Source organism: Sander vitreus, chromosome 19, assembly GCF_031162955.1.
Source record: "Sander vitreus isolate 19-12246 chromosome 19, sanVit1, whole genome shotgun sequence".
Classification (NCBI taxonomy): Eukaryota; Metazoa; Chordata; class Actinopteri; order Perciformes; family Percidae; genus Sander; species Sander vitreus.
The window spans coordinates 11748569-11771272 of NC_135873.1; the positions used below are offsets into that span (position 1 = coordinate 11748569).

Below are 22704 nucleotides of genomic sequence, written 5' to 3' on the forward strand. Positions count from 1 at the left end.
AACAGAGAATTGGAAAAATGTATGAAGACAATGGCAACCGACTAATTTAGACCGTTTTTGAGTTATACTTGGGTTTCAGGCCGATAGCCTCAGGTCAGCTTAACTATAAAGCTCTGTATGGAAGAATAGATGCAACAATTGCTGTGGGGGAACGTTCTGATGCTGCTTTTGGGAAGAAAAGGGTTGAGATTTAGTTTTTCTGTTTTGACTGACAATAGCTCATATTTGAACGGTTAATTACAGCAATGACTGACAAAGATGTGGCCCGTTTTTTTAATGCCATATTTGACATCACCATTTATTTTCTTGTTCAAACAACGCAACAAAAGTTTGATGATTGTTCGGTCTTGACTGAGTTGTTAATCCACATTACGCTTTTTCCTTTTCTCAGGACTTTTCATTTTTGTCATGGGGGTAACGCCTTTTTTCTTTAGAGCGTAGAACCAACCATTACAATGTGTCATGTAATGTTTTGGCAGCGGTGGGTATTACTCCTTTTAATAAGAGGGTTGTTAGAAATTCCACAGGGGAAGAGTTCACAGTGTTCCATTGTCAAGACCGTAGGAAATGGAAGGATGATGTGTTAAAAGGATGCCAGGGCGCCAACAACCACAGCTTTCACGCGGGTTATTTCTATTAAAGAATAATGTTATTCCTCACTGTTTTTTAACGTAAGGATGTGTTATGTTTTGTCACTTCAGTTCGAGCAGATGTGGTCAACATCCACGGCTACTCTGATGCTATCAACTGTTGCACTGTTCTTCTACTGCACTGAACTCCAATCTTCTGCAAAAGTGCTATATAGTCAACTCAAAGGCTGACATTGGGTCACATGGCGATATTTTAACGGTTTGAGTGATGCAGATTGTTTTTCACGGAAACAATATTGAATAACAGTTACAACCATTAAATATATGGTTTTCCCAAACACCCCGTGTTGTTACCAGCTACCTCTCCACACAGAATATGTTTTGTTTTTTTGCAGAGAGAGTTAATAAATAACTTGGTTTAGTCCCATGAAGCTCCAATTCAAGAGCAGTGTGGTTGCGGCAGACTGCATTGGGAGTTTACCTGTCATTTCAGTAATGCCTAATTGGCTAACAATGTGGGCGAAGGAAAATATTGTAAGCACTGTACCCTCTGCCCTTTTCCGACAGTTCTTCACATTTACATGGAGTTTATCATGACAGCCAACTCAAATTGATACTTCTAATTTGTTACTTAATATTTTGCAGATTCTTGACCTAGCTTGTCATGTCATTCAGTTCTTGAGGAAAATGCCCCCCCAAACAGGTTCGTAACAGTTCACACGAATGTTCACGCTGTATGTCTCCAACATCTCAGGGGCCAGTGTGGTGTAGTCGTACAAGTCAAAAACCCCAAGGACCTGCCCTTGGGCTACAGTTGCACAGCAGCTGCTCAGGGGAGGCCAACCTGGGGCCTTGAGTAATTCTATCGCTCTATTTCTGAATGCCCCATATAACTTCTGGAGATTTAGGCTGATATTGTTTTAAAAGATTTGTTGAAGCACATGGAGTATTTATTTGGCTTGAACATAGTTTGTGTTAAGAGCCCATTTTGGTCATAAGTATGCAGATGGTGGCCGGAGCAAAGAGGAAAAATAGCTTACCAGCATCATAATGTTGACTTTCAGATATCAGAAATAGGTTTCCTCTTCATCTGTTGTTGGCTTTAGGCAATGTTAAGAGTTTTATCTAAGTGGATCAAGCGTTATATTTTAGTACGAGTGTAGAGAAATGTATACGTTCTCATCAGTCAGATAGCCTGCCTCTTGTGCCTTGGGGATTTAGACCGTTTAGTAATGCTGAAAATATTCAGGGGTACAAATCTGCAAGTCCAGTTAAATCTGCAACTTCAACATACACCTGTTTGAAAGCTTCAGATACTGTAGTTGAGATCCCAAATATCGTCTGTCACTAAGCATAGTGTGACACAGATAAAGTGCAGGTCTGATTACCGCTGATGTCACCTTTGGGAAGGATGGATGTTAACGCAAACACTCACACACACACAGCCATCAACTTAACAGTATTTGCCACTGGCTTAGTGCATTAGTCACACCCCGTATGCTATGTGCCAAGTCTGCATATGGACGCTAATTAAGAGCTAAGTCTTATTTTTTTAATCTGCTGAATTTAAAAGTCCACAGGAAGTGGTGTTTAAATATGTCCTTTTTGTACCTTTGCTGTCAGTAAGTAATATGCTCATCAGGGGGTTGTAAGAAATGAAGTATTAACAGACTCGGCTTTTGTTTAGGCATAGTCCACTAAAAGTACCTTTTTAAATTATGTTTTTTTATTAAGTTACTTTTTACCTGTTCGATGTCAGCTGCTAAAATGGCATTGACACAAGGTCTATTTTAAAGAATTGCATTGTGGGGTTTCTGTTCTTTTGTTACAAGACCACGCTTTCCATTCAATCTCTGTCTAAAGACTCACTGGGCTATTTGCATAGAAAATGTGCACCATCTATTTCTTTGTACTGTGATTAGGTTGGAAAGTTCACTGTTTTAAATGAAAATGCATGCAAACAGCTTTCAGGCTTTTGAATGCATGAGTTGTATCCAAACATTGTTGGAACACATTGGATTTCTCTGAAGCTATTCTTTTATAAGCCACTAATTAAATTGACAGTAACAGAGATTTGTTGTGGATTTGTTTAGTCCAATTTCCATGATGCCTTCAAGCCTCTCTGAAATACACATAATTTTACTCTCTTAAATAATTGTGACTGACAAATAAGTAAATGCATGTCACACTGAAGATGATGTCTCTCTTCTTCTAATCACGCACATAAAACTGAGCATGTTTAAATATAGAAGTTGTTACATATGCAAGATAATACTCAATATGAAAGGCTTTTTATGTTAATGAAAGCATTTTTCTTCTGTGCTTCATTTTCAAAGTGTAATCTCTCTGGCTATGAATATTGTCAAGCAAACTAGAAACTGTGTGGGTCTGTACCTGCTAATCAAACGGCTTTAATTCATTTTGCCCAGTGGTATGGAATTAACTGTATCTTTTATAAGCCTTTTCTCAATGAAAAGTATAATAAAGCGCTGTAAATATGTAATGAAAGTAGCCGTAATTATGTTTTTTTTATTTTTTAACCCTTGCAGCTGTCCCGTTCCCTCCCAGTCACCGACTGACGGCTAAAGAGGTGTTTGACAGCGATGGGAAGCCCAAAGTGGATGTGCTGAAAGCACACCTAACCAAGGAAGGCCGCGTGGAGGAAGCGGTGGCCTTGAGGCTCATAGGAGAGGGCGCCACAATCTTGCGTGCAGAGAAGAACCTGCTGGACATCGAGGCCCCTGTGACAGGTCAGTAGTCTCATTTAGCACATTGGGTTTGTCATCAGAGTCGAGCTTAAACAATGATTCCATTAGTCAATTGACTGAAAATTAGTCTGCAAATATTTTGATCATCAATTATTTTGTTTAATACGTTATTTCTAGCAAAAATACTGAACCTTTATTGATTCTAGCCTCCAGACTGTGAGGATTTTACTGCTTTTCTTTGTGACAGTAAACTGAATAGGTTCTGGTTTTATACCGCTAGCCAAACAAGACAAGACGTCACCTTGTGCATTACAGAACATTTTCATTAATCGATAATGCAAATAATCGGTATCAATTGCAGCCCTATAGAAATCCCACACAGTTGGATGTCTCCAGCAACAAATATACGAATAGTATTTTTCCCAGAGGAGACACTGGGATGTGAGGCCACTGAAATTTGTGCCCTCATGCACTTCAAAACCCATTCAACTTTGTCGTGTGAACATTGCTTATTGCTAGGGCTGAACGATTAATTGCATTTGCGATAATATCGCGATATGTTAAGACGAGATTTCCTAATCGCAAAGGCTGTGATTTGGTCACGTGACTCGCAAGAGCAAATCAGTCCAGTGTTGCCAATTTAGCAACTTTGTCGCTAGATTTAGCGACTTTTCAGACCCCCTTAGCGACTTTTTTTCAAAAAAGCGACTAGCGTCAAATCAGTATTGTCCAGCGAGCATGTGAGGTATTTCTCTCCTGTAGCCGCCAAAACAGTTTTCTGTTCTGTGACTGAGGAGCAGCGGAGCAGCCTCTCCCCTCTCTCCTCATGTGCAGCAGCACAGTGCGCAGGCAGGTAGAAGGGGGACAGGGTGTGCGGGTGCTGGTGTAGGTAGGAGAGACAGCAGGACGCGGCGGGAGAAAGACGCCGCTGAGCTGGCCTGGACCTGGGCAAGCCAACCTTCTTTTAGAATTCTTTATTGACCTTTTTCACTCCCTTTGTAGAATTTCTTTTTTTTACTTCAAAGATAGGCTACCTAAGTAATAATTATAAGGTAAAATAAATTCCTGTATTGAATTTATGATTATTTGGCTCTACCTTGCTGACACAACCACTAAGCTTTATACCTTGCGTAATGATGTCAAAAATATGCAAATGAGCGTATGACATCATCTAGCGACTTTTAGCGACTTTTGGAGCTGGTGCTAGCGACTTTCATTGGAAGAGTTGGCAACACTGAATCAGTCTGCACCCGCAGAGAAAGCATCAACTTAGCACGCTAACGCTACGCCCTACCTTGAGCAGATTTCTGTCATTCAAACAACTCTGAGTTGTAGTTTAAAACTTTTATAGCCATTTTAATAAAATGAAGGGTTTTATTCGGGCTTGAGTCCATACATGCAGTTAATGGTTACAGGCACGCAGAACTGAAGGCTCGGTTAGCAACGATTAGCTCTGATTAGCGGTTAGCTCCAGTTAGCTAGCTCCGTTATAGAGAAATGGAGTGGAGGAGAGGGATAAAAACCAGACTCTGATAAATGACGTTCAGGGAGCTTTCACAGCAGCGTGGCTGCGTTGTTTCAACGGTTATATTAGTACAGTTAATCCCACGGCAAGACCAGCAGCAGCATGCTACTGCTAACGTAACGATAGCCTCTCTGTCTCTGAGTGCAATGTTGACGCTGTCATGCACGCGGCACGCAACTTCATGAGGGGAGGGGGCTGGAGGCAGCTGTGTGCCTCTGTGTGCGCTGTAAAAAAAAATACACCGTTGTATATACTGCATATACTATATTTTTTACTTATTTAACTGTCTAGTAAAGGTCAAAGACAGTGTTTAAAAAGTGCAATCCACATGTTTACATGTTTAATACAGTAAATGATAATTAAATGTAAATACCACCTAAGTGTTGTAAAGCCACATATTTGTTTTTATATTTCTGCAATCTGCACTTCAGTTTGTGTGATTTGTTTCTGATTTTCATATGAATGTTTCCACCAGGCTTGGTCAGTGCTCAGTATACTACTGTGACTGAAGTAGTTAAATAAAAGATGATATTCATATAAATTCATGCATCACCTAATTTCATCATCACATACAGGCCTGGCCGCCAGGAAAGAACAGTTTGTTTAATCTATCTAATCTTGTGTAGTTCATACTATACAATGATGTATTGCTTGTCTTTGTTGAATAATACAGAAGACAAAGAGCTTAAAAAATAATCGCATATTGAATCGAAATCGCAATTAGATTATTTTCAAAAATCGTTGCCCTACTTATTGCCATTCTGATACTGTCAATTCTGATAATACTGGTTATTTTGTTAGATTGTTGTTATTATCATTGTAAGTTTTCAGTTTGTACCTAGGCACTTGTATTTATTGTTCCTTTGTACTGTTGCCTTACCTATTTCCAAAATTAAAAGTTTAGGACCGCTTAACAGTGCCTGTTTTTCATTTTAAACAAATGAGAGATGATGATTCACTTTAAGAGACAAAAACATGCAGACTAGAGGTGTGAATCTTCACTGATCTCCCGATTCGATTGCGATTATCATGTCTTCGATTCGATATCACGATGCGTCAAATACATTTTTCTATTAAAGCCATATAGGATATTAAATTCATAGCTTCAAAAACAAAACATTCTGCAGTGCTCTAATACTAAATAAACTGGATACATGAAACTACAGCACTGAACACATGGCACTTCCTGAACATAACAGAATATGTAAACAGAAAGGTTGTTAGGCATACATTAAATTGTAAAACAGAAATAATCGATTATGGCCCGGCCGATTATCGATTATTTGATTAATTTCAGCACCTCTAATGCAGACATTTACTTCCTTGTTTGTCACTGTGTTTTGTTGAGGCGTTATTATGACTGACACAGAAACTAACTAGTCATGGGTCCAAATCCCAATCAAAATTGCACTATATCTTAACCTAAAATAACTTGCGCAGCCCGAACTGTTTGTTTGATTTATTAGGAGATTTAGACAACTTGCAGATACACGTGTGTTAGATTTGAAACACACACACACTCTGGGTTATTTTAAGAGAGGACTGCATGCTTACAGTCAAATGAAAACTTAATTTCCTTAATTAAGTGAGTCATCGTGCCTCCAGGCTACACATAGGCCATGTGGCTAGCCATAGCAGTGCATTTTATTTTAGGAAACACAGGTTTAGTGCATCCAATTAGCCAAAACGAACAAGCTTGGTTAAACTCACTCAGTTGGCAGCTTCATGCATTAAAAACACAGTTGGGTCACAGACTTGACAGAGCTGACGTTTCGATACCCAGCTGACTTTGAAAACACCTTTTAACCTTTGGAAGAAGGTAATTTCATGAATTTCTCTCTTTTTATCTGAGTTATTAACTGTGAAAACAGCATGAACATTTCTTTGTGGCTACTAATTTTTCAAAAGATTTCTTTTTATTTCTTTTTTATTTTATTTCTTTATTTCTTTTTTTTTTTTACAGTTGAGTACGTATTCAAAGGCTTGTCTCAAAGGCGCCCTAGAGCTGAAGTTGAGCTCATTTATGCCTGCCTAGGTGAAGGAACATACTGTAGTAGGATGATCTGATGCATATGCACAGATCCAGTGCGTCTATTGTTGTCTTTCTTCCTGGTCAAGTGCCCTATTCCTACATTAGACTTTCTGATGAGGCTTCTTTGATGTTGTAATCAGAGCCACAGACCTACTCAAAGCATCTATGGCAACACATCATTTCCTAATACGAGATCATTCTCAAAATCCAGTCCAGAGAGGCCTATTCTCATATTTGGCAGGCATCGTACTTACTTAAATTCATGAATGCATGGCCCTTTGTAAACAAAAGTGTGGGTCTCATATGTTTAACAGCCAGACAAAATATCCTATTATCATAATGGCCTCAGTAAAGAGAGTGAAGCTTAACAAGAAGATGCAAACGGGTTGGACAGGCAATTTGTTGCCTCTGTCTTCTCGTCACATAAGCATGGGATTAAGAGAAATCTTGTTCAACATAACTATATTTCTGACTATTCAGCCATATATACACGTAACTGGCTTTCATAAAGGGTTTTGAGTGATTCATGTGCATGACAAAGAACTGCTGTGGACCCAATGTAGAGGGGTGAAAGGAAAAACTGAACTTGTGTATACAAATGATTTCAATTCTAACTCGGACTGAACCTCAACCAAATTGTATTAATGTTCCAGTTTAAAGTAAACACCACTAAATAAGTTCATTTTCACAGTGAAACGGTAGGCTATTTGTGAAACGTAAACACATATGCACAGTAAGGGAAAGCTGTGATCTTTCTCAGAGCCTGTCCTCTCACTGTGCTGTAGCTCAGAGCAAAAAGAAAGATGTTTATTATTATGTTAAGATGTTTATTATTGCTTAATACTGGTTCGAACAGATAAGTAGGGGGATCTGACTACTGACAAATGATATAATTTGTGTTAATGACATGTAAAACTATATTATCATCATTAATCTGGTTGCTTGTGTGTGATGCGTGCTTGAACGCTGACCTTCCAGTGTGTTCAGATTGCCATTTCTGAGAAGCTCTGTCACAAGCTGACATGTCTTGATTTTAGATTTCACACCAGTTCAACCTGTGGTTCTGCCAGTAAACCTCCTTCCTTTGTTGTGTTTCATATAAACAGTGGACACCACCTGTTCTGTGTGCAATCTGAGGATCCTGAGGGGTGTGTGTGTGTGTGTGTGTATGTGTGTGATGAAGCACTTCTTTCCCTCCCACTCAACACCCCTGTCTCAACCCCTCTCCCACTCAGTAGGTTTTTTCAACAAGGATTTCTCTGTTACACGTGCTCGTGATCCTGCTGTGCTCCCAAACTCACACAGCATTCTCTATAAACGTTTCTTTCGTTTCTCTCCGTAGTCCCCTTCCCTCCGTCTGCCATGTTGCGTCCCTCTGTGTCATGCTCAGGGACTGCTTATTGTCCCTCTCTCTACCTCCCCTCTTAGCACACCTGCAATTCCAACGTGACACGTGGTCAGCAAATTAGTAAGTCAATATTTATCATAGATGTAAAGCACCATGACATGTCAGCTATCTCACTCTCTCTCTTCGCTTCTCACATCCACATAGTCACTTCCTGGTTGGGCCAGATGGCAGGTGGGGTTTTTCGTGGAAGGGAGGGGAGCGTGTGACGAACAGAGCTGGCTTAGGCCACTGAGTACAAGCTGCTCCCATGGCCTTCGCACACCCATCAATAGAGCTCCTACAGCCACATCACCAGGCAACAGCGAGCTTTTACACTGTTCATACACCTGTTTGCAGTGCGGGTGCTCGACCCTATTGGCGCTTGGTCTTGAACATACTATAACACTAGTATACATGTTTTACTCAAGCCAAAAATGCTATTTTTCATTAGATGTTGGGGTAACCGGTAGAATCTGAAATGCTTCCATGGTTCAGTCTTTTTAGCCTTAGCTGTTTGCATTTCATAATGTTATATATTTCTTGTGAAATTGTGATTTATTCTTAGTAAGAACATGTTAAGACCTTGGTTGTGGAACTCCCTGTGTTTAAAAAGATCTTACCTTGGTGAGGATGACAATTGTATGAGTTTAATGTAAAGTGTGCTTGCTCTGTGCATCATTGTAAGGCCATTAAACGTTTTTCAGTAGGCTGTTATGCAACAGTCACTCATGTGCATAGTAGAGCTAGACAGATTAATCAGCCGGGGCAACATTTGCTTATTGCAAATTTAGCGGTATCTGTAAAATTACTATTTGCAGATGTATTATTATTATTTTTACACTCAAATCTCAAAATCCAGTATGTATAGTGCCACCATTGTTTACACCAGTGGTTCCAAACCTGATGGTCATTACCCTCTCAAGAGCTCGCAGGATAAATCAGAGGAGTTTGCAAAACGATAGATGAGATGAGAAGGACAAAAAATTCTGCTGCACAAAATGATTTTTTCTAATTTTAGTTTTATTCAAGTGAAATACTGGAAAGCTTTACCTCTTCATACCTGTAAAATGATATGATCCAAAAAGGGAACTGCTCAGAGCTCATAGACATACAACACACAAGCTATGACAAAGGGCCACAGTTTGTAAAGGGTTGGGAACTGTGTTTCCACCAACAGTCATTTGAAGTTGGTTGAGCTCTTCAAAGTCCAACTCTAAATCCGACATTGTAACATTTAATGTTGCTGTGTAGATTTCAGCTTGTTAAACATCACATACAGTTTGATGTTCATAACAGATTGCAAGCTCCACCTCCGCCTTTGCATAAACGCCTCTGCAGGATGTAAGCTGTCAGAGAGTGCCATGTTAAAAACCGGGGGTATTGTTATCATCCAGTCTCAATCAAAACATGATCTGGCACAGTCCGCCTCACCGTGGATTTCTCTCGCTCAATGAGCCGGGCGTTTGAAATGGCCTGTGTAGGTTCTGAAGCCAGGTTGTGTAATGCCCACCACCCACTCAATAGCTGCTGCCCGCTGATATGCTGCTACTCAGGGAGATCACTTTAGCGCACAAGCCGGAGATGGCCAGAACGAATTGTTTCTCACTCCAGATAATGTACTCCCACCTGCTCTTCTTATGTGGGCTCTGGTTCTCGCCTCGTTTTTGTGTGTTGTGTGACAAGAGGGAGGGAGGCAAAGCATGTCTGTAGGTGTACTGGAGCGATGGATGGATTGTGTGTTTGCTGTGATAAAGCAGAGCTCTGAGCCGGAGGAGTGAGCCGTTGTAGCGTTTCTGTTTGTTTTTCATCGACCAGCATTGTCCGCGCTCGCACAGATGTGGTTACTACAATTCACAGTGACCATCCCATCGGGTCTTTTTGTCCACTGATTAAACTCTTGCCATCGCCGTGTCACCACACTGTTTTCTTTGCTTGCAAGTGACAGCTTTCCAAAAGGTCAGCTGGAGGTGCAGTCCTCCCACACACAGTGTGTTTGACGTTTGCTTCAGGTAAAATTACAGCCTCATACTCCCTTGGCAGACTCCCTCCTGCAGAGCTGACTTCTAAAAACATGAAAATATTGTTAATTTCCCTGTGAACAATGTGAGCACTAAATTTTCGCAATAATTGCTCTCTTGGTGGCCATCCCTTCAGACAGTATTGTACTCTGGGTCACGGTGTAATGTGAGTGTTTTTACAACAGTTGCTTTGCAGAGGAGATGGCTGCCTGTTGCATCCATCTGTATGTCAATGGATACATTGCCTTGTTGCCATTAGTGACTCCTGTAGAGATCCTTCATAAGGTCAGCAGCAGCTTAGATGTGTTCGTTGGTTTTTTTTGTCATTGTTGAAAGGATTCGATAATTCGTTTCCATAGCAATAACCAGCCTCAGCATCACGCATCTTCTGGATAACGCCAGATTAATCACTTGGATTGCCTAGTTGTGTTGTCACTTTTCATCCTGACGTTGAGTAGTACATTAACAGTTAATGTGAAGCAGTAATGGTGGCCAGGATGAAAAAAACAGGATATTACAAAAGAGTGCCCTTTTTATTTCATTTATTTGGAGGAATAAAGGAAATAGCTCCTTTTGCTTTAATTGCCGTTTGTTTTTATAGTTGTACACTTGGGCTTTTATTGCAGCTTTTGCAGATGCAGGTTTTAGTATCCTTCATCGAGTATCAGACAAATACATGGTTTACCCCAATTCAAACTTAATTCAAAAAGTTAAATTAGCTTTTTACTTCACCAACCTAGTAAACCAGGTATTTGAATCATAATTTAAATAACCACATGCACATTATTTGAAGCGTAAATGAGATCACGTCCCCAATGTTTCTCTGAATTTGTCATTACTCAACAAATCGCCACATAAAGGTCAAAAGATGAAGCACAATACATTTGCACAAACTGAAGGCTTTTCTGTAATACAATCATATAGAAGAAAACAATGGTACTTGTATCACTAAAAAAGACAAATATCACTATCAAGTAGATTAAATAAATAAATAAATAAATAAGGGCTACGTTTATCTTCTGACAGCAGACTTTAACCTAATTTTTTGCAGAATATGATATTTCCGTGGGCCGGGATGAATTTTAAGCGCAGGCTGCTTACAGACACCTATTGTTGATTTAAAAACAAATTAGAGGGATTGGTTTTGTAAAGACTGATATGACATGGGAGGCATGCTAATATAGAAAGCAGAATTATTTGTCTAGTACATACAGTTAATGAGAGTGCCAATAATAAGAGCATTAACCAAACACTGGCTAACATAGCTAACAAGTTCTCTTCATTCAAGCATTGTTTGGGCCATTTTTGCTCCAATAAATCAATTTCTCAGGAACCTTACAACCAGTCTAAAATAAACCAGCGCTACATGTTTGTACTTGACTTGATTGCAAGAGGGAGTAAGGACATCTTTAGAAATTGGACACAAATAACAAGGCTCCATTCTGAAGTTGGTCCCCATTGTGGATTTAAACAGTTACACGGTGTGGATTTAATAAAAGACAAATGGTGAAGCGGAGGTTTACGATACAGTCGAGAAGAGCAGATTCTCAGAGCCGTCTCACGAGGCTCGTAACTTGAGATAATTGCTCTCCAACGTTGTCCTCCAGCTCCCACTAATTGGGTATCTCTCTGAAAGAGTTTTTTTTTCACAAGCTCCTTTTGTAATTCTTCCTGCTAGATACAGTTCATAAAGCGATAAACAGCCTCGCGAAAAGAAAGTCTGTGTCCTTTTTCAAATTAGATTTCAATCTATTCACCCTGTTGTTAATTACTTAATTAGCCGATTGCTTAAAGAATAGATGAATTGCGGCACTTTGGCATCAAACACGGATGCCATGCTTATCGTTGTTGTCAATGCCATAGTGTTCGCATTTGATATCGCTGATTGTTGTTGTCGTGCTGTTTCTTTATTACAGCTCTCAGGTAAAAAAAAAAGGTGACTTTTCAAACTTGTTTACTGAAGTGGAAAGGCCTTAAGTCAGTTAAGCCTGTGAGTGTTAATTGATGTTTTGATCACACTGGCTGTATAAATTTAATTCTGTGCAGTAAATGTCTTGGCATTTGCCCACAATGCCAGAAAGTGGGCAAACCTTATTATATTAGACACCTTTTGATAGCCTTTAAATGAAATAGGAAGCACTGCATTAAGAAAACACAATTAACATACAATTAAGACCTAAACCCATCATTTAAAAAAGCATTGCAAAAAGTATGTTACAACTAATTCAGGCTTATTTAATCTACTAAAGAGTTTTTACAGCATCAGTAAATTGGCCTGATAAAAAGAACAGCGCTGAAAATGAATAAAGAGAATAAAAGTTGTTTTCAAGCCAGGTTTCAACCCAGCTTCACTGCATAAAACCTTCTTTTCTTTTTTTCTTTTTGCATTCAGTGTCAAAAACGATTTGTGTCATGAAAGTTTCAATAACAATGTTTCCAAAACATCAAAATACAATTTGTCTGAATATTTGGACAACATATAATAAACATTAATATGAACATTAACACAACATTAAGATTGATTTATATATTGATTTATTTTATTATTCATCACCAGCTGTGTGGTTAAATATTGTTCAGGATCCACGGTTCAGGTACTGCTTTGCCCTTACAAAGGCTCATGTGTTTAAAATCAGAGAAATACACTGCATGCAGATGAATGCAGATTTTATAGGCAGTCACTGCACACTGACCAATCCACTAACCTATATCCATAATAAACATACAAAGTGCGCAAAAAAGCCCAAATACCCGCATCCATCATACAGCAGCAGCATCAGTACTTGCATCTCTAAATTCCGAGATGTTCTGTATGCATTTCTATGCAATTGGCAACACCAGTCAAGTACGCTGTAGTCTCACTTTGCCAGACCCTCTTCCACAGCGCTGCGGAGGAGGGTCTGGCTAGTCCACACAGCATTCCGGGATGGGAGAAAAACGTGCTCTGGTTTATTGGCATTTCTTTAAACCAATCACAATCGTCATGGGCGGTGCTAAGCACCGGACAGAGCCACGGTGCCGCTGCAAAATAGTCTCGGGAAGGAACTTGTTTTTGGTGGAACACGAGTACGTTCAAAAGTTGTTTTAGTCATGCAACAGAAAACTCAGATTGGACAGATAGTCTAGCTAGCTGTCTGGATTTACCCTGCAGAGATCTGAGGAGCAGTTAACCATAGTCCTCAGAAATCCACCGGAATTAAATTTCAGAAGGTAACCGACATCAGGCCGAAAAGAGTGACATCCAGCAGAATTTTCTGGCGAGCAAACCCAGAAGTGGAACTTTGTGGCTATAGACTAGGTACACTGTTACACACAGAGTCCGAATTTAACAGTGAAATGATTTGTAACCAGTCCTGAGCTCCTTCAGAGCTATCAATCCTTTTTTTTTTTTTTTTACCTTAAAGTCTACTTTTAAAAGGAATTGCTGTTCTGCTATCACATAAACTACTAAGTTGAATAAATATAAGTATTATGCTAATTTATAGTATAATTCTTCAATGTTCTGTGTTTAAAATCTAATTGTATTTATGCTGAGAAATCCCAGAATGGAACCATGGTCCAAAAGGTGTGTCAGTTGGGAGCCACCAACGAGGAGCTTTGTCAATATTAAATAAGTTCAGGTGGAGCCGACCCCTTGAACCAACCTTTAGAGTATCTACAAAATTGACCAAAGGCTGTTAAATCGGATGACCTCCCATGCACCCTGTGAGCTAATGGTGGCTAAGCAGCCCATCTTCAGTGGCCTTTGCTCCCCTTGTTTCCCTAGAGAGTAACAGAGCATAGGGTCACAGTGATAGGAAATCAATCCAGTGTGAGTGATTTGCGGTTCCTGATTTCTGACGCAGATCGGTTTGTCTCAGACACTCCCTTGTGCTATTTATCCGCCGCATCGCTGTTAGTAGCTGTACAGAATGGATATGACACAAGCTAGATATCATAGATTTAACATTGGTGCTGAATATACTGGAATTCCTGGAAATACCGGTGGGTGGGGTAACAGACTGTCAGTGCTATGAGGACGAAGTGAAAGTATTCTCAGCAATTATCTGTTTGTAATTGCTATGACAAGCCAGATTTGTAATCAGTTAACAGTATGTGTCAAGAAATGGATACAACTGAAAGCTTTCCAATTGTTTCAGCCAATTAACTTTTAGTGTATTTGGCAAGGATAGGTGTATTCAAATTACAAGCCAGTTGAAACGCCTCAAGGTTATAAAGAGGCTGAAAGAGGATGTGGTGGAAAAGCAAGGCATGAAAATGCACATTGAAGCCAGTTCTTGTGATTCCTTTCCATATTGGACAACCAGTTTATAGTGTGCACTTAAGGACTGGCCATTTGTGATGATTGAGCTTGCAGGAAGATGGCAAAAACACTCAACAGCAAGTTTGACAGATCTTGTTTGTGATGTGATTCATATGCATCTAACCATACTGAATTGATATTCTAAAATGCATCTGCTGCCATAGATACTCAAGGCTCAATGCCTGGTACAGACTGCAATTTGCAATAATATTCCCATTTTTAGTTTTTTTTGAATGGATTCAGATTAAAAGCATAATTTTAATGAACGTTGAGTTCCTATTTGGTACAAAACCAGCATTGTTTTTATGTTGTTTTCGGTTCTATTCTTTGCATAATTTCCTGCAGTAAGTGTGGGCAGTAGAGCTGACAAGGAACAGCGGTCCGCCTATAACAATGCCTTTTTCAGTAACAAATGAGAAATTTATATAAATAAATTAAAAAGATGATATAGTAAACTACCAGATGGAACAGTGCCTTCTATAATTACAAATATATCCACTGAAGTAGGTTTTTCCAGGATACTCCACATAAGGAGGACAGCCTCTGTGGTCCTATATTCCAGGTTTATTGGGATATCATGCATTGTCGGATGTCTTCCCATCTGATGGAAAATATGGAAATAAGCAAATAGCCTCTCGCAGTGTTATGGAGGCTTTCATCTGCTGTTTCTCAGCTGTAAAAATAGCAGTTCTCCTGATGTGCTTTTGTTCTTCTTTCTGCCTTATTTCAGTGTGTGGAGACATCCATGGGCAGTTCTTTGACCTGATGAAGTTGTTTGAAGTCGGAGGATCACCAGCATCCACGCGCTACCTTTTCCTGGGGGACTACGTTGACAGAGGGTATTTCAGTATTGAAGTGAGTCTGCGTATTATTTTTTTTTGTCCTCAAAAGGGCCTAATCAAGTGTGACACATTGTGTTTATTAATAGTTTTCTTTGAGCGTAGATCAAATCAGGCTGCAGATATTGGAGTAGTAATATGCTTTTGTTATAACTTCAAATGTAGCCTGGATAGCAAAATTCACCGTGTATCCTAGGGTTACGTAGAGAGAGATTTTTAATATAAGGCAAAGTGCATGTAATTCATCTGCGATTGCAGGTTGGAATTTACTTATATATGTATTCATTGCCTGAAACATTATACTTTTATTAATAAAATATATTGTAATGGAGTGTGCCGTGCCTGTCCTCTGATGATTCCTCTGAAGGATTGTCTTCTCTTCCAGCAAGCCTGAACCGTGCCACGAAATGCACTGCATGAATGTTTCATTATAAGCAGAATTCCTTGTATTATGCCACTCTGTGAAATTGACAAAGTCTGACTTGATGGTTCATGTTTCCTGTGTTATTTAAAGATGACAAGCTAACTGTTCCCCAATCCTTTTTTCTGCTTCTTTGTTTCAGTGTGTGCTGTACTTGTGGGCCTTAAAGATCCTTTACCCCAAAACACTGTTTTTGCTGCGTGGGAATCATGAATGTAGACATTTAACAGAGTATTTCACATTTAAGCAGGAATGTAAGTAATGTTTTGGCACTTCATTTCTTTCTCTTTTACCTTTGATCTACATTGAGTCTAAGCAGTCTGGTCTGTGAATCTGTCTGTACAGAGTGGAAGGAGAATTGAGTTATTCTTTCTAAAAAAGCTGTTTATTATGCATCCAGTTCAGCCATTGACCTCAAACGCTCACTTTAAAGTGCCCTCTAGCCTGGTGCAGGATTCAGTCAGACTTTTGCCATTCTCGATATTTACACTTGTCAGAAGTATTTCTGTTGGACTCGGACAGAGAAAGGGCAAAAAACCACAAAAGAGCTGTGAAATTGTGCTGTTTTTAAAATGTGTTTGGGAAGTTTTTTGGCACTTCGGAGAGCCTTTCCGTCCCAATCTAGCACACTACCCCAATGTATGAGAGCTGTGTTGTTTGACTTGGCATGCTCTCCTTTCCCTGCCCTGTTTCCCCCCATGACAGGTAGAATTAAGTATTCAGAGAGGGTGTATGACGCATGTATGGACGCCTTCGACTGCCTTCCCCTGGCTGCACTTATGAACCAGCAGTTCCTGTGTGTACACGGAGGACTGTCTCCAGAAATCACAAATCTTGACGACATCAGGAAAGTATGTGTCTGATTCGAGACCATTTTCTCTATAATTTCATAAAGCTACAGTTTGTGTGTCTGTGTGTGTGTCTGTGTCTTGTTTATAACAGCAGGTGGCCGTTAATAGCTTTAAATGTACAATCAAAGCTTCCTGTACGCCTCATGTATTTTCTGCATTCATTCAAAGTTAATGAGGAAAACACTGTATTCGTTTTAGCATGATGTGCTGTGAAAATAACAACCTTAGTTGCAATGCATGAAGTGATTCTCCCAGATGTGTCTCAAATACTGCTCAGGACTTGGACATGAGGGAATGTAAGCAACGGGTCTGGTCTTCACTCTGATTAAAAAAAATGTCGGATCCTCCCTTCAAACTAATTCAATAATTCCAAATGGATTTTGTGGCTGCAATCAGAGGGCATGCATAATAGAATTTGCTCTATTGAAGTGTCCATCATGCTACCCATCCAGTAATCCGCAAGCTTTTGTTCGAGAAAGAACCACCCTTGGCTGAAAGCAAAGCCATTTATGTTCATTGCTCCTAAAGAATGGTTGCCATCAAGTTTAAAAAATTTTTTTTTTTAAAAAGTACTGAAAGACGAGCGCTGTCTTTGACACGTCATCCATACTATATATTCTAAATACTCCACTCCTTTCTACCTTGAACAGAATTTAAAATCACCTCAGCGAACATGTTAGTTGGAGTCACGATTTAATTATGGTCATGGCAGCAGCAGTAGCAGCAGCAGCAGCAGCGAACGTGCCTCTCACACAGAGAGCAAAGATATTTTCTCTGCAGCAGTATGCACGCTCCATGCACAATTTTCCAGTCAAACAGGCTGACAAGAGTCCTAACTTTTTCTTCCACAGCTAGACAGATTCAAAGAGCCCCCAGCATACGGACCGATGTGCGATCTGCTGTGGTCCGACCCCCTGGAAGACTTTGGGAACGAGAAGAGCCAAGAGCATTTCACACACAACACAGTGCGAGGCTGTTCCTACTTCTACAGGTGAGTGTCCTGTCTCAGACGATTAGAGAGTAATGTGATGTTTTATAACATTACTGCTTTAGAAATATTTTTTTACTTCTTTGGAAAATTGCATAAAGGATTCCTGCCAACAGCCGGATAGATAACAGCTTTTATTTACTTCTAGCATCAAATGGCATCTGCAGTGTTCAATCTATATAACTCATTGGACCGTGGAATTAAAAACATGATCTTAGTATCAAAAAGCTCATATTCTAATCAGGTGTTCTGACTGCTTTTAGGAAAAATCATCTACTGATTAGTTTTGGCTGTGCTATCTGTGGAAACCTCATTGCCAAAGAGATTTTTTTTATACAATAAACGTTTTTATAACATAAAGACAGGTATGGAAGTTGCTGAAGTACTTTGACAATCATAAACAAATGGTTTTAGACATCATCTTGTCAAAGAGATGATGCATTAAGAAACCTTGCTGCCAAATTTCCATTTTTTTTTCATTTTCTTACCTCTGCAATTCCTCGACCGGGAGGAGGAGAGCAACAGTTAAAACACGGCGTACGTAAGAGCAGTCACAAAGTCTCCTCCTTAGACCCTCGTCAGTGTTTATGTAACCCACTTTACCTCCAATTGAGCTAAGTAACTGAACAAACAGAGGAAATGCTAGGAGGAGGCAGCTCACACTGTCACAAAATGTAATGAACTGGCACATTACCACAAGGCACAGTCCTGTCTCTAAATGCGCTCGGCGCTCCCACTGCTCATTATGGCCGAAGCAACGCTTACTTGGCCCCGGCGTGCCTCGGGCAAGCCAGCAGAAGTACTCCGAAATGTCCTGAGGCTCCTGATTTGCATTTTCTCTTTTTTTCAATAACAGGTGTTTCATAACTACTGACTTAATAGTATTTTAATGTCCGTGCTTCGAAAATGAACTCCCCATACTGCTGTTGTACTGCATTTGTGAGGACCTGATCGTCTTTACATCTTTATGTGAGCCATTAACACTGCAGATCCACAACGCTAATGTTATCACTTAACTGAAGAGAGACCCAACAACGGGAATGTTACGTTATGTAATGTTAGGTATGTGGCCTTTTTACCTCAGATGACTGATGTTGACTGTGTTGTAGCAGTATCCTGGGCAGCCTTCTGCCATTCAGTTCAAATTCCTCTGCAGTCTTGTTTTCATCAGTGTCCCTCACTTCATCTGCCCAGGGCATGGTCGCTAATTGGCACCACGCTAGCATTCAGGATTTACGAGACAGTTTAAGCCAGACGGAGGGAGAGCCATTCCTCAACACCCCTCCCCAAAAACCATCAGCTTCTTTGTTGCTTCTGTCTTTCAGCAACCAATAATTTCCCCCAGTGCCATAGGAACGCTCGTAACTCTTTTACAAACGCAACTCAGGCATGAAATTGTACGTTTCGATTATGGTTGCTTTCATTTTAGCCTCCACTCAGCAGCGTAGATGAATCGGCCTAAAGTGAGTTTCATTTTTGTCATTTTTCATTGGTGTTAATCCAAGCTAATGATATTTAACCAACATTAAAAGCTTTTATTTTAACATAGCCAACATGCAAAGTGCCACTTAGATTAAACGCGATAAAAGTCATTTTTTGCAGAACTCCTCATGTTGTCCAAGGAGCTTATTAAGATTTGTGCCCTGTTGTTGGACAGATGGGAGATGCTCTAAACTCAAAAAAAAAAATAAATAAATAAAAAACTAGGCCAAAATGTGTCTTGTCTAGTGAACGGCTCCATATGGCATGCATCTACATCTGCTGCAGGAAATCAAGTGAGAAAAAAACACATTTATTCCTAATTTCTTCCCCCTCTCCCCCCAAAACTCATTGCATTTTTTATTCCGTCTCTGCGACCGCTCCCTCCTTTTAACACCCCTCCCAGCAGATGTTTTGTTGTGATTGTCTGGAATGCATGTGTTCTCATGTCTACATGATAGGTTTTCACACAATTTAAATTTAGAATAATTTAGCTCTGCACCAATCATGGTATCTGAGCATGCATACAAAAACAAGCCAGTCAAAGTGAATTTACTATATAACACTTTATTACAAGCCTGCCCCCAAATTACTTTACATTAGGAGCTGCTATAAAGTTGTTATAAAAGTCTATTCTTGTCAGTCAAACTGGACCAAAACTCCACAGCAGTCAGCACAGTCATCATAACAACCTCAGCAGTGTTTTGTGTTGATTATAGAGACAGAATTGTGTCTTTAAAAACCAGCTAGTTTTGTTGTACAGCATTTTCTGGATAAAACAACAACACGTTTCTCGTTACTTTTCCCGAGAGGTCGTAAGCCAAAATGTTTAGTTTGGTTTTGATTGCTGCATGTGGGTGTTGTTCATTGTTGTGCTCTTGATTTTTGCAGGGGCGTTGAGCTAGGATTACAGAACTTAATACAAAATCATAACCAGTTTTTGTGATATTTTGGGATTGTTTTTAACTGGCTAGAATTACCACTGATCAGAGTAATCACAATGACAAAGGCTTGACATTACACATTGTAATGGAGATGCCCTAAATCATCCCTGTTGCTGGAAAAGCTGCAAGTGACTTTTGTTTTTTTTTTTTGTTTTTTTTTAAGCTCCTGTTGTTATTGTTTTTAAAAATCCTCCCACAGTCACTAAGTCAGATGCAATGCAAAGGTGTCACTCATTCATAGTGAGTTGTCACTCACTTTGTTCATTACACAGCATCCCACGATTCACAAGTCCTGGCGTCCACTGGGGGTTCGAATCCTGTTTGTTAGAAGCAGCGCTCAAACATACCGTGGCAATGCCGTTTTTTAGTAGCAACTTGTTTTTCGATCGAGAGATTTCACTTAAGAAATGCTGTTTGCCAGTGACTTGTCTTTTGCCTTTCTCATTGTGCGCTAAGAACATTTCCAGTGGAAGCTGGTGCTAAGGAATGAAAGGTTGTGGCATGGAAAACTCTAAAACCATATAGTTGGCAGTAAGTTTTTTTTGCTCTTTCAGCTCACAGACTGAACAGATCAGCATGAGCATAACAGGCTTTAACATTCCCCAGCGATCGCCTTTTTTTTTCTTGGAAGAAACCGTCTGCTATGAATCATGTGTCATACTTGACATTTTTTTGAGTTTCATTCTGAAATACAAAATCCACCATTTGAGAAGGATCACACCTACTCATCATACAGTATGAAAGCGTGTTTAAAAGTTGAGCATATTGTGGGTTATTATTATTATGAGTCATCATACCTTTGCTGGCAAAAAAAAAAGATTTCGGTTCCCGTTTTAAATTTCAGACGAAGTTCAAAATTGAGATGAAAGTCTTAACTTCCAGCCAACCTATCAAGGCAGTATAGCTCTTTACAAGCCACAGATGGTTTGAAGAACAAATTTAGCTTGAACTCAGTGTTGGATATCCACTGTTTCTCTGAGCCAAATCAATAATACCCATGACATATTTAGTTATTTCTATTGATCATTCCTCTTGATCTTACTGGGACTTTTCTTGATGTATGAGTAAACCAAATGTTTGTGTTTTTATTCAACAGCTACCCTGCAGTCTGTGACTTTCTACAACACAATAACTTATTATCTGTCATCCGGGCCCATGAAGCGCAGGATGCTGGGTGAGTGTTGTGGCATTTTGTCTTCTCCCATCACACTGTCGCACAGCAGAGTGAGTCAGACCAGGGTATTAAATGAAAAGCTTCCCCAGTGATCTGGGGTTTTTGCTCGAGCCTGTCTGGAAAGCCAGGTCGGTGCAGGCTGAACTTTTAAAGAGAAGTCATGTTAATCCAAGAAATGAAAATGAATCCAGCATGAGGAGTTAGTTGGCCGGATGTGATGTGACAAGTATTATTCATGCAGACCTTGTCAAGAACTGGCTTAAAAAAAAATTTGATGGTGAAGTTTTGTCACTATATGTGCTTTACTTCACATTCACACAGTGCTTCTTGACTAGCCAACTCGTCTATTATTCATCAGGAGCTATCAGTTCACCCTGGGTTTCTAACAAAGGCACTGGAAAGCCTCTTTGAAAAGTTTTTCAAACAGGCAGGTGGGTGGATGTGTCGAGCTGATCTCCCTCTTAGCGAGGTTAAAGCAGTGGGATGCACAGCACACAGTTGTTTACCATTGCACTCCCACAGTGTGCTCACATGGGACACCTCGCCACGTCTCCGATGAGGTTGCTGCCCCAAGCCACCTTAGACCACACATACAATAATGTTGTTGAGTTCCATCTGGTTTTTTTTCTTCTTTCTTTTTTGTTTATACATTTTTTTTTTAATCTGTACTGTAAATAGTTGATGCAAGGTGTGGTGCACCAAACAAATCATCTAAATTCAGTACTTTGTTTACCTAAAGATCGATTCTATTCCAAGTATCCCAACCACCAAACACACCCCAGACTCTTGCTGGGAGATCAGAGTCGTTGGGTTTGAATGCTGAGTTGATTCAGTGTGATAACTACTCCAGGGCATGTTTCACATAGGGATTTACTCTTCTGAGGCCAACCCCCCCATGATATTGCATCGGTTTACCGGTTTACAAGACAAACACACCAGCCATAGTAAAACAAGAGGCCATATAAACTGTCGCTGCTAATCATATCCCGAGGGTTGAACACCAATGATTAATCCATGAGTAAAAATAGTGTAATGGTTTACTAATGCTTACCTCTCCTTTTGAACGTTGTACTAGATATCGCATGTACAGAAAGAGTCAGACCACTGGCTTCCCGTCCCTCATCACCATCTTCTCTGCACCCAACTACCTAGATGTCTACAACAACAAAGGTAAGGAGAAGGAATACTTCATTTTCAAACTTCAGTGGCTCATAACATGTATACCACAGTGTCATATTTATGAGTTGCCTCAGGGTGACACATCACATTTACAGACCGGTGGTTCAGGGTTTAAGGATCACTGTTGGTCTCAGAGTTGTGCATTTAGTGACCACATTGGGACATTTCTAAATGCTTCTTTTCATGCCATTTTGACATCACAACAGGGGGTAATTAATAGTGTAACCTTCAATAGAATGGAGATTTCATTCATGTTATTAGTGACA

General features: G+C 39.9%; 1 protein-coding gene across 1 annotated transcript in view; it reads left to right on the plus strand.

Moving 5' to 3' along the window:
• The window catches only part of LOC144534099 (protein phosphatase 3 catalytic subunit alpha), a 69904-nt gene that overhangs the window by 26300 nt on the left and 20900 nt on the right, over positions 1 to 22704 (plus strand). Inside the window, exons 2-8 of the mRNA XM_078275809.1 lie at positions 3140 to 3340; positions 15294 to 15418; positions 15966 to 16077; positions 16529 to 16674; positions 17526 to 17665; positions 21182 to 21259; positions 22335 to 22429. Coding sequence (XP_078131935.1) covers positions 3140 to 3340; positions 15294 to 15418; positions 15966 to 16077; positions 16529 to 16674; positions 17526 to 17665; positions 21182 to 21259; positions 22335 to 22429 — 897 coding nt within the window. The remainder of the gene's footprint in view (positions 1 to 3139; positions 3341 to 15293; positions 15419 to 15965; positions 16078 to 16528; positions 16675 to 17525; positions 17666 to 21181; positions 21260 to 22334; positions 22430 to 22704) is intronic.